This window comes from Gambusia affinis, linkage group LG08, assembly GCF_019740435.1.
Source record: "Gambusia affinis linkage group LG08, SWU_Gaff_1.0, whole genome shotgun sequence".
In the NCBI taxonomy this organism is placed as follows: Eukaryota; Metazoa; Chordata; class Actinopteri; order Cyprinodontiformes; family Poeciliidae; genus Gambusia; species Gambusia affinis.
In genome coordinates, this window is record NC_057875.1 from 21,754,931 (window position 1) to 21,775,001 (window position 20,071).

At 40.3% G+C, this 20,071-nt stretch overlaps 1 protein-coding gene across 7 annotated transcripts in view; it reads left to right on the forward strand.

Annotated features, from left to right (window-relative positions):
- Nucleotides 1-309: 309 nt before the first annotated feature.
- Nucleotides 310-20,071, forward strand: part of LOC122835826 (CUGBP Elav-like family member 2) — a 33,549-nt gene continuing 13,787 nt past the window's right edge. For 4 of the 7 annotated variants that reach the window (XM_044125214.1, XM_044125215.1, XM_044125216.1 and 1 more), the window contains exons 1-3: nucleotides 310-596; nucleotides 16,067-16,263; nucleotides 19,639-19,721. In XM_044125214.1, the coding sequence (XP_043981149.1) occupies nucleotides 484-596; nucleotides 16,067-16,263; nucleotides 19,639-19,721 (393 nt within the window). In that variant the 5' untranslated portion in view covers nucleotides 310-483. Of the gene's footprint in view, nucleotides 597-4,691; nucleotides 5,050-16,066; nucleotides 16,264-19,638; nucleotides 19,722-20,071 lie in introns of those variants that run through there. The other 3 variants (XM_044125218.1, XM_044125219.1, XM_044125220.1) reach the window with 2 other exon arrangements.

The window sequence follows — 20,071 nt, forward strand, 5'->3', positions numbered from 1 at the left end:
CCACAGAAATGTGTCACAGACCCAGGAACGGACCAAGGACGAGACCTTCTGGCATCTCAGGTGACGTTTCCTTATATCCCCCTCTTCTCTCTCTCTCTTTCTCTGTCTCTCTTTCTCAGCTGACAGTGGGAATTCATCACCCGTTGTCAATGTTCTGAAGTTTTTCCCAAATATGACTTTCTATTAGTACACGAGTGCTGCCATGGACACGGCTCCGCAGCCCGCGAGCTGGGCTGCCGCGGGCAGCACAATGCATTAGCACACGATGAGCTGTCAGAGAGGATTATTTCAGCCGCCACAGTCAGCGAAGGGGGTGGGAGCTGCTCTGCTGCACTGAAGCAAGGAGAAAGAGTGGGTGGGAGACAGATAAAGGAAAGGGGAATCACACAGATAGAGGAAAGAGCGGAAAGAGTCAAACAAAAACAAACAAACAAAAAAAAAAGTGTCCATTGCATCAGTTGGATTTTCTTTTCCAGAGCACCGATGTTGGAGCACTCCTCTGAGCTGGCCCTGGTGCAGAGTCTGTATGCCAACAGCATGCGCTGCCCCCCCTCTGCGGCCGGGATCTCTGTCAGGAATGAGGACCTGTCTATGAGGTACGTTTCTGGGGCTGGCCCCCCTCATTCAGTTTTGGATAGGCTTTTGTGGAGCAGCCTGTATTTGGACTGTCTCTTTGTCTGGACTGAATTTTGTCACAGGATGTATTGTTTCCAGTTGAGCGTTCTCCCATGCCGCGCCTGTGGGGAGGACGGTCTCTATGTTGTGTTTCCATAAGTGTGTGTGTGTGTGGAAGTGAGGGTGTGTGTGTGTGTGCGTGTGTGTGTCATCTCTCTGACTGGGTTTTGCTTTCAAATCAACTAATTATCGCACGGGAGAAAGAGGAAAATGGAGACAAGTCTGTTTTGTTTTGACTTAGATCTCAACCTTAGAGCATTTGGTTTAAAGTTCTTCAATAGTTTCAAGAAATGCGACTAAAACAGAAGATGATGATGGACACAAACTCAGAGATAGGACGTCAACAAAAGACACCTCGATGGTCAGAGTCTGTCGAAAACAGCTAAAAATATCAGTTGTCATGTAAATAACGAGAAACCGCAAATTTGCAGAAGTGAAGCGACGAGGCAAAACCGTGCACAATCAGTCTTATCTGGACCGGGGCAGATTTCCTTCACACAGCTTGATAAGACGTAGTTCACCCTCTCCATTTTGAGAACCCTTCAGCTGCTCCTCAAATAAATTTATGACCAAAAAAAGAAAACAAAAAAAAAAAAAAAAGAAAACCCAGAGTTGAGAAATAAAAGTGTGCTCTTAGGAGCTGATCTCATTTGAAGCTGACCTATTTTTACACCCTGCAGTTTGTGATGAAGTGGAGCGAATTTAAATGCACAGGGGATGTTGATGATGACGATGTGGATAGATGGGATGTGATTATTTATTTATTTATTTATTTATTTTATTTTTTTTAAGTTTACTGCATGAGCAGGATGTGTTTGATGTAAACAACAAAAGCATGGCAGCATGGGGATTAAAATGGGATTACAGTACAAGTAATCTGAGATTAAGAAACAAGTATTAAAAGGTGCCGGCAATTTAACACCAGCGGCCTGTGGCATCAACTCAAAACAGACGTCTTATAGAATAGGCAAATGCATGCCAGAAATATATATATATATATATATATATATATATATATATATATATATATATATATATATATATATATATATATATATATATATATACGCTGAATGCATCTTTCACCTCCAAGAACTACAGAAATCTGAGGTGAGATGTGTACTCTTCAGATGGGATTACATTATTGTATTTAGCCTCCATCTTGATGAAACCTGATTCTCCAGAGAGATTTTGCACAACCTTTTTATAGCACCCCCACCCCCTCTCCCCCTCCTCAAGCTTAATGGTCGCTCACGCAGGATCGTGGGCTTCTCTGTACGTACCGCAGAACAGCTTGCATTATCACGTCACGCACACCACCCTCTTCATAAACACTATTTATTTAATAGAGTGTGCTGAACGCCGGTGCCAGGTCGCCTTGAAATTGCTATGGATACGAGGATTAAGTCAGCTTTCATAAATGGGCTGCTTCTTGACGCTCGCTATGAATAATGTTTCAGGACCGCGCAGCTGCCGGGGCCAATAATGAACGGTTCGATAATTAGGCTAAAACCCCTCCTGTCTCTCTGCCACGGCGAGCTGCACTTGACAACGACCCCGCATCGACCCCCTCTTCCCGTCGGCCCCCTCTCTTTTCCACTCGCCAAGCGCCCCCCCCGTGTGCGGAGGGCCTCGCCCTGCAAATCCGGCTCAACAAAGGAGGATAGACTCCCCCTCCCTCAGAGAAACAACAGCTCAGCACCGGCACAAAGGGGGATATGACCTGTGACACTGGGGGGAACAAGAAAAAACGCATTTCAGCTATTTCACTTTTGGCTTTTCTGCAATATAAACTATGGAACGAGCTGGAACATCAGGGTGACTAACCTACTGACCTTTTAAAATGAATGGTAAAAAAAAAAAAAGAAAAGAAACAGCAGGAGAGATAAATGGAAGAGCAAACAAAATGCAAACATTTTAGTGCTCTGATAAAATCTGCAGTACTCTTATATTAAACCGATTATTTAAAATAAAACCTGTTCAAATTCAGTGGAGCTCAGTGCTTTCCACATTTTGCGTTTCTTGTTTTCAAAATCTTGTTCCAACAAAGAAAAACATTCGGACAGGACAATTCAGGTCAGCACGAGATTCATGGTCCAGTCCTACCCAGGCGTACAGCGGTAATATCACTCAGGTGGTTCACACACTCTGGTACAGTGATGCTCTTCCATCTTTGTCTGAACACCTCCATTTTCACCTGTAGACTTACAGTCACTCATTCCATCTCGTAAGCATCTTTCACTCTCTGGGTACACTGACCAATGGCGGTTTTGTCTTTTTTATCCTCTTTTTTTATCAGTGAGAATATTTGAAAACTATGAACGTAGGTTTTATTCCAAGGTGCTCATCAAAAGCATCGATCAAATGTTTTCACATCCTACATCAAGCTTCCACTGGAATGAAACGACTCAAAACTTTGTGCAACCACCTTCATCCGCAACGACAGCAGAAACGTTTTTCTGCGTTGCACAATGTAGAGATCGAAATTTCTTCTTTGCAAAACAGGTCAAGCTTGGTCAGATTGCGTAGAAAGCTCCTGTGAGTGGGAGTTTTCAAGTCTTGCAAGAATTCTCAACTGGAAGTAGGTCTGGACTTTGACTGGGCCTTTCCAACTCACAAACACGCTTTGGTCTAGACCAGGGGTCTCAAAGTCCAGTCCTCGAGGGCCGCTGTCCTGCAGTTTTTAGATGAGCCACAAGTACAAAACACTGGAATGAAACAGCTTAATTACCTCCTCCTTGTTCTCCAGAGTTCTCCAGAGTCTTGCTAATGACCTAATTATTATATTCAGGTGTGGTGCAGCAGAGGCACATCTAAAAATTGCAGGACAGCGGCCCTTGAGGACTGGAGTTTGAGACCCCTGGTCTAGACGTTTTAATTCTGACAGATTTTCTGTCTTGCTTCCCTAATTTTACCTCCGTCTTTCTTCCCATCGACTCTAACCGCATTCCGTCGCCCTGCGAAGGAAACCCGACCCACATGTTGTTGCCGAGATGATTTGAGATGCAGATGATGTGCTCACGAGGATGCATGGTGTTTCTTCCACATAGGGCGTTTTCTAAGAATGTCAAACCAGCTTAGTTTTGGTCTTGAGGCCCGTCCTCTTTCACATGTTTGCTATGCTCTGTGGATGATGTTCGGCTTTCTTCTTGCAGTTCTGCCACGTAAAGGCAAGATTTGTGGTGTCCAGTCGACAGATTTTCCCACCTGAGCTGCAAATCTTTGCAGTTACCATGGCTTCTTTGGTTGATTCACTACCCATTTAGGCCTCTTTCAGTTTTTGGATGCTGTATTAACAGTGCTCTGTAAGATATTTAGAGCCTGGGTTATGGTTTTTAAACTTCTACACAACTTTACTCTTGACCTGCCTGCTGTGTTCCCTGGTCTTCATGATAATCTTTATTCTGTGACTGTAATGATTTATGTTTTTAACAAACCGTCCTGGCCTTTTCAGAACACTTCCTGTACTGTCCTGTACTTAAATGGGACAAAGGTGGATTTTATCCTGGGGTAATTGTGTTTATGGGGTAGAGTACAAATAAATGCCACACTTCTTAGTTTTTTGTTTGTTTCATTTGCTGTCCTTCTTTCACATCTGTGCCGGACTCAATGTCCATAAAAAAAATGAAAACATACAAGAGGGTTGAGAAGACAAGAGGTGGAAATGTTCAAGGGGTATTCAAACTACAATATGCTATTCAAGGAAAGAAGCAAAAATAAATAAATAAATAGCAAAAATAATTTTTCTCCACGTCTGTTATTTCTTTTCAAACTGCTGTTATCTCTCTAAAACTCCTTCCTCAAAAATAGCTTTGCCCCTTATCAGTGACTGTAATATCCGCACGAATATGAATCAAGCAGGCCGTTTCTAAATGGGACTGCAGAGAGAGAATCTTTCAATATAGAAGCACAGCAACCATTCTGCTGCCAGTAATAGATAATAAAGTCTCCACGGAGCACCAAGTGGGGCACAGATTAATTTTATATGGGGGCCAGAGATGCTGCTGGCGGCGTGGTTTCAGACTTTTGTGGCTCTGGCCACGCCTCTGCTTTGCTGCAGTTCGGTGAGCAGAGACAGAAAGCAGCTTGCCTTGCCTGAGTTTATTTCATTCGGAAGACTAGGGAGAACCAAGGCGGACGCTGGTTGCCCCCCTCCTCTCTCTCTCTCTCTCACTCCCATGCAGCTTTGAAGAAGACGCCCCCTCCCTGCACCTGCTCCGCTTCGTCTTCTCGTCTCGCAGGAGTTCAGCCTCTCGCTCTGTGCGGGCGTCGCTTCTCTCATTGTTCGACGCTGTTTCTGAGCATGACTTCGACGTACAACCTAGATTTCCTGCCCCTCACCGAAAGTCGGTTAATGACTTCGAGCGACACAATGTAAGTAGCTCAGGAATCAATTTCTGTCGTGCTGCCATTCCGCTTCTTCAGGCTCGAAAAGCCCCGTGAGTGTTTTTTTGAGGGGGGAGGGAAAAAAAAAAAAAACAACACAGTTGAGGCTAGCGCTAGCTTCCTGGTATGCTAACATTGCTAACAGTGGTGACGGGATCCGCTCACCTGGAGTTCAACTTGGTTGTTTAAAGTTTGAAGACTGCAAACAGGGGAACAGCTGTGCTTTAGTTGGGACAATTGGCTTGTCTCTAAGAGAGAGGCCGGGCGTTGTTTGGGAGTTAAAATGTGTTTTGTCGAAGAATAAACGCAGTTAGCTATGCGGGGCGCAGCATAGTCGACTGACATGTGCTTCCGGAGATCACACGTTTCGGTATCAGTCCAGAAAAACAACCCTGGGCAGCTTGTCCAAACACGGTGTTCTTATCTATTTGCGCTTCTGTAACTGAACAAACGCAGCACCACCTTCGTGTTTGGAGCCTTACGTTGTACAAGCAAACGGGTTCAGAGTGCTTAAGGAAAACGGAAGGTGTTTAATATCACTTTTAAAGCTGATACCACTTCCTCTACCACTCCAACTCATATTTGCTGAATATTGACAGGCTCCGTTGGCATTTATTTCCCCAGCAGTTACACAAGCGGTGGCTTGTTTAAGGCCCATTTAGTGTTGATAACAGACGTCGTTGTCAACGTCCATGTTGAAATGTGAGTGCTTAATGGCAGAAAACACGTGGTTTGCTACATTATTGAGCCATTAATGGAGGTCTTGTGACAGAGTATGTAAACAAGACGGAGGGCCGGGGGTGCTAACCAGCACCGCTCTCATTGCATTACCTAATTTTATTTGGGAAGCCAGATGGAAGTTGAGCAATGTAGTGCAAAAAACATTTAGCAGGTCAGGGACGCGTCAAACTCGGATGTTGTCTCTTTTTTTCTACATTTTAATCTCTGAATATGCCCCTCTGGATACGTTTTGAAAAAGAAAGAAAAGAGAGATGATGATCTTGTTTTAGTTTTTTCTCCCATTTATTTCAGTTATTTTGCATAGCTCAATACCTTTAGGCTTTGGTTGGCCTGGTCCAAACTCCTGATTTTAAGTAACAGATTTCTGCAGCACTTGATGTCATGCAGGGGGAAAGGCTAGTAGGCTTGTCACAATAATCAATAAATCAATTAATCACATGATCAATTAAAACAATCTCAGTAATTCCCATTGTTATGATTTATCGTTTCTCTTTCTCTCCCTTTCTACCAAAAATTGGATGATAAAAGTCTTTAGTTTGGTGCTTTGGTCTCAACTAGTTCTTATTTAGAAGGACAGTTTTGTTCACAAAGACTTCAAAATTCATTTTATTTGTTGTTTTTGTTTATTTATCTTGGCTATTTAAAATGCCTTCCAGCTCCAGTGTCAAATGTTCAGGAGAACTTAAAGGTTATTGATTTTTTAATATGTGCTCTTACATTATTATTTTTGCCATTACATTATATATGAAAATGGTCTCAAAACAGCAATATCATCGTTTATCGCAATAATGTCTGGAACAATTCATTGTCCAGCACAACTTGATATCGTGACAGGCCTTAATGCTAGTACTGAATCAGGTGTGATGAAGGAAAGGCACATCTAAAACATGTAGGACGGTGGCCCCCGAGGACCAGGGTTAAAAACACTTCCAGAGAACTGAGCCAAGTGACCCGAGTTTATGTAGTTTTTTTTAGTCAGCCGGGTGAGAGAAGACCACGGCATTTTTCTCTTGTGTGCAATATGGCCGCTTTGCAAAAATTTCTAGTTTTAAGAAGCGATGATAATCGTGGAAATTGGAGCAGTAACCGTCACTCGCGTTGAAGCAACTGTTTTAGAATAGCTCTGAGCTATAAATGGCATCTGCGTTGCAGGAAAAAAAAACAAAAAAGAGGATAATCTGTGCAATAAGCACAATATTTGCAAACCTTGTACATTTTGTGCTTAAGCTTAAATCTATGTAAAGAAATTAAATTGGAGATTAATAATTATCCACAGGATTATGGCTGTAATAAATGTGCAGGAGTAGAAATATTTGTTTCCGTTCTGTTTTACTAAACTCTGGTTTTACAGAACATTATGAGAATGTCACACTAACCAATGTCGAGTGGTATTTATTGTTCATTCTCGGTTTCATTTTAATGTCATAAGATGCTTTTTTTTTTTTTCTTCCCCCACCCAAGAGGAGGTGTAAAACTGGAGAGACTGTTTTTAATGTAAGCACCACTGATGGCGGCAACTTTTGGCTGGACTTGCATAATCTTGTAACATTTGGTTCTATCTGGAGCGTTGTATTAAAAATTTAAATAGGCATGGATTGGGATGAGATTATTGCTGTATAATGATGGGTAATAATACCATGGTGTAAAGGGTAATGGTATCTACAACAGTTTTAAAAAATGTTTTTAATTATGACGAATTTACGCATAAAAAAATGCAACTGGAAATATTGTGCTTGTATTAGACAAAGAGTAAATGTAGTAGCCTTTTTTATATATATATATATATATATATATATATATATATATATATATATATATATATATATATATATTCTACTTCCTACTGCTGACTGGAGGTGCACAGCAACAAGTGGGAGAGGGACACAGAGGAAAACTATGGTTACAGACTTTGCAAAGGCGCTGGTGGGCTAACGTGGCTAATAACACGGGTCATAAGGAGCCAGACTGAAGCTGACGATCAGAGCAGAAACGTAGGAACCCGTAGCAACTTACCCTGCTGCTGTGGTTGATCGGCAACGAAAATATTCTGGAAAGAGACGAACTGCGCAGGGCTACTGGTGAATACACTTTCATGGACAGGATTCTTTTGTACAATGTAAAAATGTTTTGTTTTTGCAACATTATTTCAGTCTAGAATGATCCTGTTCCTCTGTGTTGTTATTATTGTTGTTGTTTTTGTATTAACAAGACATTGACAGGCAAAAGGAAGCAATTATAGCAAAAAGTAAATAATTGCATAAGTGCAGTTAAAAATATATTAGTAGACAACATGGTAGCATAATTGATTTTTAATTTTTTTTTGCAGGTTTGTACATTTAATCCTGAAAATGTTCATATCCGTGGAATTTAGTGCTGTTAGTTTATCAGTTACCCAAACTACTACAAATGACTTCACGCATTCTTCTTCTTCTTCAGCTGAACATTGTTCATATTGCTGTACTAAACTTACACTAGTTGTAATGTAGCTTTTTTTTTTTTTTTTCTACAAAGACATCTGGGAAGTGAGCGTATAATGGCCATCATTGTGTTTTACAGGTAAAATCATCCGACGGGTTGTCCCGACATCCTGTTTTTTTTTTTTAAAGTCAGGTGTTTAATGTTTGCAGCTAGTGAAAGGACGACTTCCTTTCAGTACTAACGTTGTTTCACTACATAACGTTTTGTTCACGCTTTCGCTCCAGAGTGTCTTATTTACTGGACTTGTGGTGTCGATTACATGTTGATGAAGTTGCATTTGATTGATTGATTGGTTGTTGACAGTATGGGTGGATATCAGGGCTTAGATGTGATCCCTTGGCAGCCAGCAGAGTCATAATGCTATGCCAGTGAGCTAAGTGACACTGTAATCCTTTTTCTTGTGGTTGGTGAGCTGTTGATCATTTTGAAGCGGGAGATCTTTGGCAGGGCAACAGGGAGCCTCTCGGGCTAGCTGATCTTTTTCTTCTCCGTTTTGGGACTCTTACGGACAGCTGTTATCAAAGCAGACACAGAGAGCCAGGAAACAAGTAGTGCTCAGATCTGGTTTGTCACCTGTTTTTCTGCTTCTTCTGCTTGTGTTTTGAAGTTGTTAATTACAAGACCGGAGCCACATGAACAGCTTTGAAACGCTCATAATCATGTCTGCCGTGTTCAGCAGGGGCTTATTTTGATCAAAGGTTGACCAAATTCTTCCGCAAGCAAGAAATATCGTGGAAAATGCTCAATATTTTCACCGTTGCATAAACGTCTTGATCAGAGGTTTTTTTTTTCCATCTGAAGTTTATGTGTAAAACAAATAGCTGCAACTTAATAAAAGTTATAAAAAGGGTCATGCGATTGAGAGGCGAGTATCTGTTGCTCGCATCAAGTTGAGTCAGCTGTCGAGTTTTTAAAGAGCGTCTTGAGTGAACAAGTCAAGTGGATCCCTGACGGACTGGATATGGCGCATGTGACAAGAGGGCGAAAAAAAACGAGTCCCTCATTCATTTGTGGGGCAAAATCTTTGCTTTTGTTGAGTTTGAATTGAATGTTCGTCACTGCATTCTTTACATTGTTTTCCCCACAGATTGGAAAATAATGGGATTTGATTCTTATGATTTTCTGTAAACTGATTTCTACACTAGGTTAAAATTGCAAGTACTATTTTCTTTGTTTTACCTGCTCGAACATAAACTAAAAAGACAGTAAATTAATCAAGCAAAGCAGTGTAATTTCTGCAGAAAAGCAATATGTAAAGCACCCGACAGTCAATATCCTGCTGCTTTTGTTTTGTTTTTCTTCTTTTTGTATTGATAAAGTCTTTCTTTCTAGACTGCATGACTCAGTCTTGCTTTGTTCAAGTTTAATAATTGCCTTCAGCCAAATTTACATCTTTTTCTCTTGTCAAAGTCACTTGATGTTTCTGGTTTTATTTACTATTAAGATAAAAAAAACTATATAAATACGCTTGCATCTTATTTTACATTTAAGATTAAATTTCATTTGAATAAAAAAAAAAGTAGTGCAAATGAAAAGGTTGCAACCTAATGTTTGAGAAATAAAGTTGTGCAATTGCATCATCTGCCTGAGCTGGCAAACCAAATTTAGGCCATTCTTGAAACGTGACGGATGGCCCCTCAGAATAGTTCTAGGGGCCGCAAATAGCGGCGCGTTGGACACCCCAGATCTAAACAAAGCATTGATGCATCTATTTCGTTTCAACATTTTGTGACGTTGAAGCATATCTGCTCACAAGCAGATATTTTTCTAAAGGATGTGTTCAATTTCTAGTCTAGATTTTTAGATTTGAACTGATCTGAATTTACCCAGATGTCAAAATGAAGCAGCCCCTTACTGCTCTCCAGAAATGAGTCCAGAAAAAAATGACATTTCGAAATGGAAATCCTGGGCAGCTTGTCCTATCATATTTTAAATCGTTAAAGTTTTACAGCTTACAAATATCTGTTAAAATGTAGCTTTGCTCTTAGGAGAAACTGGAGAATAAAGTAGGTTTGGCTAAAACCATCTTCAAATCAAATCTGGTTGCTTTTGTCTCCTTAGGGCTGCATTGCTGAAGTTAAGTTCCAGCTGAAGACTTGAATAAATTTCTTGTCGTTCGTCTGCTTGACTATTGGCTAACAAAAGCTTTTTATTGGCCAACGTCATCGACAACCGCCAGGGACACTTAGTGCGATTATGTAGCTAATGGGCCTGGCCTTGTCATCAGATGCTGGCCGTCTGTTAACATGCAGTCTGTTCAGGGGCTGATTGAACACGTCTGTCTTCATCAGGGGAAATGCAACAATGGAATTGGGCCATTTCGAGCTGAATTGGAGTTGATGCTAGAAGGAAAACGTCTTAATTTCTCATCGGAACCACAAAGTGCTGATTAGCTCAGGCATTTGGTATGGAAATCAAATGACATTATCCCTCCTTTTGCGTTAGCGCCTGCAGCAACATCCATTCTTGGTGGTTTGTTTTGCAAAGCATATGTCAGAGCAATTCTGCATCAAAGGATTTTCAAGTGCTTTGTAAATCCTGCCCCTGTTCTCCTATTGAGAAGTTGTGGCTTTAAGTCTGTGGGAGTGATTATTTTCAATCACTCCATGACTATAAAACAAAATGGTGTCAAAGATTCTTTAGCCATCTTCTCGTGTGACACAGAAAATTTGGACTGCTTTCAAATAAAACCTGTTTTTGTGCTGTCGAATTAATTGATGTGGATAATATTCTCTTAGAAAACAGCTTTTAAGATGTTGAGCTATTGGATTTAAAAAAAAAAAAAATGTTTCCTATCATGCTTGACTGCTGAAACAACCACAGGCAAATAGGCTCTCTCATCTTCAGTTTCTCTAACATGCACTAAACAACAACAGCAAATGTTTAATCAATACAAATTAAAGCAGCGCCATCAAATACTGTCACATTTATAGATCCATAGTAATACCAGGTTAATAGTCTTGGAGTCTGAGATTTTAGTTGTACCTTCTTTTCAAATTTTGGTAAGTCAGTGAAATGTCAGTGGTGTATTAAAAAAAAAGTTCCATCATCTAGAAGAGCTCATTATTTCCACAGATTTATTGAAACTCAGTAAAAATAAATAAAAAGTCAAACTACCTTTTCAGTGCTTCTTGAGCTTTTTTCTGTTTAAGTCCTGCACAAATATAACAATGGAATCAAAGATCACAACCATAAATTTTGTTTGTGTTGGACAATCAGCTAGTAGAAACGGGTGATTGAAGGTTTAGGTGCCAAAAAGTAGCAAGTAAGGTTTTGACCCACTGACAAATTTGAATTAAACAATTATCATTTTATGGTTTGCGTGACACAAAGATAAGACCCTGTTACTAAACATTTTCTTCTCGAGGTTTTACAGTTTTATAAAATTGTCAAAAAAGCAAGACTTTTGTTTAGAAATGGACATTTTTCCTGTTGCTGTCCAGAAATATTGCAACTTTTCTAGACTAGAACAGGAAGCCATGAGATTGCTTTCCATCATTATCTGTGGAAACACCCATGGTGTTGTGACATGGTTTAGCTATGAGTAATGTCCAAACGCGTGTGCTGAGCTTTTAAAATAATGTGCAGAATCAGGCAAAATGGCTCTTTGTGTGATGGACGCTGTAGAGGTGTCCATGGCATCGAAGCTCACACACACACACACACACACACACGGTCCAGATAAATCACCTGCAACAGTAGACCTCCGGCGGTCCGGACTCTGGCTTTGGGTGACGGGTCAGCTGCCGTCGGCCGTCTCTGAGCTTGTCGAACTGTTGCTTGACAAGATAGTTGATGGACGAGCTGCACAAAGTCTCCATCGCTCTGACAGTTGAAGTTGAGACGTCTGTATTTAAGTAAACAGTCTCGCCGTGACAGCAGGACATTCTAGATTTTTATTTATTTTTACCTTCCTGAGTATTGTGTGAACGATGGATAAACTTTTATTAAGAAATCATTTTTGCAGTAATAATCAGCTCTACTTTTAATGATTAATAATGATTGCAGTAGATGCTGCTGCAGCCTGAACTGCAAATAAGCAATCAGATGGTGAGTAGTCTAAAGATTATTGAACATAATTTTTTGCCTGGAGCTGATTTATTGGTGAGTGAATAACTTAGTTGCGTGGCAACACAGTTTCTTAATGACTTTACCAAAATCTATTAACACGCTTTCGAAACATTTTCTATTACTTAAAACAACAAGCAATACATTCTGGCAGTACAACACATGACTGCGCTTTATTGATGTAATTAACTTTTTTTCCCGTCCAATCAGTTCTTGCACACAAACTGGTGATGATAAATTTACAATACAGTGAATCCTCGCTATAACGCGGTTCACCTTACACGGCCTCACTGCTTCGTGTGGTTTTTTGTGCATTTTTTATTTTTCCACAGTTTATTGTGTTCTGCGTCCTGATTGGCTAAACAGTCTCTGTGCTTCTTCTCGACTTGTGTGCCAATAACGTTACGGTATTTAAATATCTGTATCAGCTTGGCAAATATTTTTGGCCAGAAGAAAAAAGAGCAACAACTACCACCGATAACTATGTTCTTCTCTGGAAAAAAACTCACCTGCACCACAGGCTGCAGAAGAAAAAGACACCATCAAATCAATCAAACCTTATTTGTATAGCAGATTTCAGCAGCAAGGCATTTCAAAGTGCTTTACATCAAATCAAACACACAAACACAATGCAACATAGAATCAACAATCAAAACAGAACATTAAATTTGCAATTGATTACGTTTCAAATACAACTCTAAACAAGTGGGTTTTTAGTTGAGATTTAAAGGAAGTCGGTGTTTCAGCTGTTTTACAGTTTTCTGGAAGTTTGTTCCAGATTTGTGGCGCATAGATGCTAAATGCCGCTTCTCCTCGTTTGGTTCTGGGGATGCAGAGCAGAACCACACTAGAGAGAGTGGAGTGAGGCCGCAGCGTCACGGTCAGAGGAACAGTGAAAAACGCCAGTCACAATTTGTCCTACTGTACTTTGTATTGATGATTAAAATGATTATTTTTACTGTAGTTATTTGTAAGAAAGCATTCCATTGGTTAAAAAATATGCTTAGGCCTGAAAACAGGTTTTGTTCTTTGGTTTCAATGTAGAGTATTTAATTATGCTGTATAATAATTGTAAAAAATAAAGGTAACTACGTGACAGATTTCGCCTTTCATGGGTTCTTTTGGGAACGCAACCCCTGCAAAAAAACGAGGCTTCACTGTATATCGTCGTACTTACAGTTTGTAGATGTTTATCTAAAACCTACAGTTGGTTATTTTACAGACATGCTGACTCAGCTTTGCTGTAAAGAAGCAGTTACCACATCACCGGTTGAAAACAATTTCTTCTGGATTTCATTTTCTATGTTCAGCTGTAGAAAATGCGTTGCAGTGCTGACGAGTAGGGAAGAGGCAGCACCAATCTGAGTCACGAGTTTGAAGTGCAGGACTGACGCAACACTGAATTTCGGTGGTTTGGAAACGTTGCCTTTAAGACGGTGTTGTATCACAAACGTGCCGCTAACCGCTACGCAACAGAAAGTAGATTCTTCAAATCTCTGGTTTCATTTTAGACTTTTTTTTTTTTTTTGTTCCCTTTAAGTTACTGAACTTTCTTGGTCAGCTTGTTTTTAACACACGATTGATGTGTTTTTAAAAAACAACTTTCAAAAAAATCTATATATTTGTGTACCATTGTCGCTCCATTTCCCAGTAAAGCACTCCAGCTTATGGATTTTCTTCTATAGCTATTACAGTTTTACCTGAAGTGATTTTTGCTCTAATCTATTTTTTTTTCTTTTTCTTTTTTCCTTGTGTTGGGAGGATTTACAGCAGATATAAATCACTTAGTTCGAAATGGCTTGAACATGTCAGAAAAACCTGTTTTGCAATACAAGGGCTGTCATTTTAATGATTAGTCTGGTCATTATGATCGTATCTGTCTGTCTGGTAAAGCAGTAGTTGAATATTTATGGCTCAAATCCTCAGTTTCAATGAGGTAAATTAGCAATCGGCAGCATAATGAGATTAAATCATGTAGCTTTAAACATATTTTCTAGACATCAAGTGAAGTTTTAGGACGTTACTGGGCGTTAAAGCCACTCTGTAGCAGAGACAGTATTAATGCTTTAATACAGATGCAGTTTGAGATGTTTGCTCTCTGTACACGTAGGGTTTGATCAAAAGCCCCTCAGTAAAATGGTGTGAAAGACCTTTTTGCAACACTGAATGGCGTTACACACCAGGGCTGCGGCCTGCACAGACGAAACCCTCGACGTGTTGCAAAGCATCCCTCTGACTCGGCCCATTGTGCTGCAGAGGAACGGTGAATAGTGTTCTCCAGCATGGGGTAACAATCACATATTGTTCGCCTGCTGTGGCGAAGAAGCTGTAGGTTACTCTGTACCATCGCCAGAGCGCCTGAAGAGAAGATGCACTGCAAAATCTCTGCCTGCTAACCAGCGATTTGTTGAGGTTCAGACCTCTGCAGTGCTGATTTCTTGTAGCTGTTATTAGCTACAAGACAAGGCTAGAAGGAGGGGGCTGCTCACCCCTTTCTTCTTTTTTGGAGGAGAGTGGCTTTTGTTTCACCACAGCTTTGCTCTGTCATGATTTGAAAATATCGACAGGCTCCAGGAGAAAAAGAACGAGAAGTCTTCCGAGGCAGGGAGTGGGATTTATAGACGGACAGGAACCAAACCGCGATTTGTTAGCATGTCGTTGAGGTCCCTCAAGGAGTTCGGCGTTTCAGCAGAGCGGCTGGGCTCAATTTATAAAAGATGGATGGCTCGTGTCCAGAGGTCTGTGTGTACCTGTGTTTTGGTTAAATGTTTTGTTTTTTTTTAACCCTGCACTAATCGATGTTAGGAGTTTCATGTCCTGGTTGCCATTGTTTTTGAATGAACTCTTATATCTTGTTTTCTTCCAAGGACTTTTTACCCAATACCGATATTACTTGATGTTTGACATGATTGAACTTTTTTTATTTCTATTCTGAGATGGTCTGTTCCATTCAGATTATTTTGGCCAATGTGTATCACAATGGATGGTGGTAGTCTTAAATCCAGTAGAAAATGAAGAAATTACGACGGTGCCCATCACTGTTCCTCTCTTTTAAATGAGTCTTTAAATGATTGATGCATGTGTTGTGCAAAAACGGTGGCATTTCATGGTCTTGACACTTTCATGAATAAGAGGGAAATATTTTCCATCATAATAAAATGTCAAGGTTATTGTGCAAGTTAACTGCTTCTTGCAGCAGTGAAACAAAGCAAGCTCCTCTTACAAAATGTGAAGATGTTGCTTCCATTTAAATACAAATGTAATTAAGTTATGGACCTTTTTTCCTAATTCTCTTTATTCTGAACTACTTTTTAACCTAGAAATGTTTCATATTTGTTTCAGATTTCTTTGGTGTCGAGAACCAGTTTGTTGAAAGTGGTCGTATTGTGCATCATCACTGGGACCATTACCATTGAAAAGGATAAACTAAAGTAACACTTGGAAGCAGATAATAGTCCTTGGGCTTCCTGAGAGGCAGGAAACTTTAAGCTGGGAGGAAATTGATGCTCTTGCACAAAGTCAAGATGAAGCTGCTGTTTGTGGCAACCCTTCCATGAAGTCATTGGAAACGCGTTATGTTTCAGTTTCTACGTAGTAGTTGCCATTCGAATCTGTACAGCAAAAAAAGTTTGTGGCAACTAAAAAAAGCAACTGAAACTTTGTGAGTTTTGCATAAAGCCCAGTCTAATATTGACACCTTTTGTTTTGTCACTCCTAGCAACGGCAACGGGAGCAAGATGAATGGGTCACTGGAGCACATGGACCAGCCCGACCCCGACGCAATCAAAATGTTTGTGGGACAGATTCCCCGGTCCTGGTCGGAAACAGAACTAAAAGAACTTTTTGAGCCCTTTGGACCCGTGTACCAGATCAACATCCTCCGTGACCGGACTCAGAATCCTCCTCAGAGTAAAGGTACGACCACAAGCGTGTTTGTTTTGGGGGTCTTAATGCAAGAAGAAAACCATAATTGCATAGTCAGCCAGTCACAGTAAGACTACAGTAAAATCTTGATAAATTAACTTGTGATATTAGGGCTTGTTTTCTATATTCAGCCACTGACAGAGACCAATAACTAGAGCTTCAAGGGAGGCCGTACCAAAGGAGGTTACAATATTTAAATGTGTGGTCTTCTAGTACCGTCCTTTGTCAGTGTCTAATGCCTTCCTGCAAACAGTTGACCTTTGATCAACAGATTACAACCAGTGGTGTCTGCCTGGAGTCATTTGTTCATCTTGATTTGAGGTTTTCGTTCTGCATCTTGCTAAGCCATGACCTGCTGTCTAAAAGCTAAATTCTAGAATCTTTTTTTTTTTTTTCCCCGTGCAACTTTTGATTATCCAGCTTAACTAATCTTTGTCTGGTCACTTTGAGCTATAAAATAACATCAAATGTTGCAGGTGTAGCTCCAGAGGAACACGATCGTTTCTGCCGCGGATCGGCGGTCGGATTTTTCCAAACTTCTCAAACCTCCAAACCTAATTTGCTTACACACGTGATTTTCTACAAAGCACGCAAACCTGAATAACCAATGCAAATTACTTCAAAGGAACTTTTTTTTTTCTCAATTTAAAATCTACATTAATTTATTTTGCCTTGTTTGGTCGGCGAGTCGTCCTATGAAGACAAAAAATCATCATTTAGTTTAAAAGGTGGGAAGCTTGAGATTCAAGATTAACATTTCTGATTATGAATTATGATCTTCTGCAATTTTCTTCTTAGATGACAAAGGTTTTTTCTTATATATATATTACATATCTTTCATGGCTCTGTGCTTCATTTGCATGATCCAAATTTTCTACACCTTTCCAAATTTACTGGTGTTGCCTCTCCCGGAAAACCAGTGAAACCCCACGGAGCTCGTTTTTCTCCTTGAACGTGGAAACATAGACTCCTCAGTGCTGTTCGTCGGAAGAGTTCAAAGACCTCCTTTTACGATCGGCCCCTCCCTTACTCTGTCAGCTGTGATAGTCTATTGACATGATAATGACATGTAAATTTATTCTGATAGATAATCTGGCCTGATTATAGCTGCCTTTGGCTCACCTAAACTGAGAGATAAATTTCCTCCTGTGATAAAACTGAACATAAACACTCCTTGTACTCTTGTGCAAAGCCATAACAATTTGAACCAAATTATAATGGCGGAGTGTCATCTGCCATTATGTATGAAAAGCTGTAAGCTCAACCACTCGTTTTTCTACCTTGTTATGTATTTTAGTCCTGTTAGAAAATTGATAATTTTTCACTAAAGTAATGCCCCTTGGACATTTTCATATCTTGTCACATTACATCTACAAATTTTAGTGGATTATATTCAATCCAGAGACCACCTAATGGGGTTGAAACCCCTGGTTTAGGTTAAATCATATTAGATTAGCCTTCTCAACGCCCCATTCTGCATCCAGTTGAGGAATCTGTGTCAATTTGTCCCTACAAAAAAACCTTCAGATTCATTACTTATTAATGGTCTATCACTTTAACTCCCAGTAAAACACCTTGGTTTGTTGCAGTGTGACAAAATACGAACAGATCCTGCAGATGAACTACTTTACCAACCAGCATAGATTCTGTTTTGTTTACTGATCTATCGAGGGCCTTCAGGTTGCCGATGGCTTTTAGGTCACATTGTGCACAGGCCATGAAAAAATCATCTGACTCTCATGCTTTTCTGGGAGGTTTATTTAGCTCCGACAAATTGGAGTCCAGGCTAAGCAGAAGAGAAAGGGAGCTCTCAGCTGGTTGTGAAAGAGTGCAGCTTGATGCATATTAGAGTTCAACAGCCCTCCCCGCAGCCTGGGAGCTCCAGTAACAGAATAATACACACTATGTAGGTCAGAGACGCTGCAGTGCTCCACTTCCCCAACCCAGTGAAACTGACAGGCTGGAACGCCACTGGCGGTCTACTGGGACGGAAGGATGAGAGGCTTTTTATTTTTTTCTTCTTATTTCTCACCCCACTCTTCATTTTTTTTAATGCCCCTCCCCCATCATCTATCGTGCTTGTTCTTTTTTTGGGTTCTTTGTGCTCTTTTCATGCCTCGTGCACACTTCCTGGATTTGATTCTTGCATAACGCTGAAATACTCGGACAAACATGTTGGTTGTTCTTCTCCGGCTTGCCGGCGCTGTTTGGACCCGCCAATTGTGAATCGGTGTCTTTCCACCACTGGTCATCTCTCTGGACATGTCAGTCCTATCTAACTTCTCTTGCACAGTGCCACTGTTATTGCCTACAACATCGCATCACATTATAAGCATGGAAGCCGAATCACCAATGGCATTTCTTAAGCCAGTTCTTAAATATATTTTAACCAACAACACTGACGGTATTAGTTTTGATTTGTGAGCCCTCAGTCTCAATAATGAAATTGATTATTTCCTCAAAAACTTGCTGTATCCAATCCCGTATTTGTTTGCCCTCTGGTGGAGAATCCAGGTACTACAAATGACTCATCCAAGATGGCTGCAGTACCTGCTAAGACATGGACCAAGTTATTATTTTGAAGTCTCTACATGAATAAATGAGAGGGAATTGTAAAATGTGTCCTTTAATAGTCACACAATTTAAAAATGAGTCATTAAATGTTTTATATTAAAAAGGGGTGAAAATGTATTGTTATAAAATGTATGGCATATTTATTGGCTTCGTGCAGAAGTTGAGAGGAATAATTCATGTAATTTATATTTTAGATGCCAAAATTAAACTGGCTACGCATGTATATCTTCTTTAGACCTGAGGTAACTTGACAAAATCTTACTAGATAATTGAAAAGTTTGTGAAAGCTGAGATTTCCAAAAGGCTACTTCCACTCCCATATCCAGATATTCAATGACAATATTCTAAAATCTAAAACTGACGACCTTCCTGTTGTCTGCTAAACATTTTACTCACACAGCCTTAATGAATCACGGACATGTCATGTAAACCGTAGTTTCTTTTCAAACACCTTTTTAAAATATGTTTCCATTTTTTTTTTTTTTTTACATCTCACTGACTGAACACGGCTCACTCTGAGTTGTTCCACCACTCTGCTGATCTTACTGTAGCCTGGTTATGTTTGGGTGTGGTACCTCCACTGTTATAAGAAGACTGGATTTTTGAGTTCCAGCTATCTAGTTGAATGTTTACAGATTTCTGTCGCCCTCCTTTTCTGTGTGCAAAATATTTTACAGCATGCTTCGTCTCTTTTAATATATAGTTTTTTTCTCCCCCTGTGTTTTAACATTGTTTCTGTCTCTTTCTCTGCTCCCATTGTTTGTCCTCTCTTGTTTTTTTTCCACTCTGCAGGATGCTGTTTTGTAACTTTTTATACAAGAAAAGCTGCACTGGAGGCCCAGAATGCACTGCACAACATAAAGACCTTAAGTGGGGTGAGTAAGCACAGCATGGGATGCTTTTAGCTGCCTGAGCCCCCACCCCACCCCCCCATATCCCTGGTGCAAGCTGGGAGCTGCACGCTGGCCAGTAATGAGCTCTCGGTTCACTGAAGGCCTGTCTGGCCCTGGAAAAATATCAAGCCCCTCTATCAGTAACATTGAAACGAGGACTGTCCTGAACTGCAGTACACTTGAACCGATGAGTTAAACACAGATGCATTCAGGTGGGATTCATGTGGTTGATTCTTCAGCCAGACGTATTGTTTGATTTCCATGAAGTGAAGCGAGTTCATGGTGCCTGGGCATCCTTAAAAAGTCCCAAATTCAATAAAATGATGTAAGTT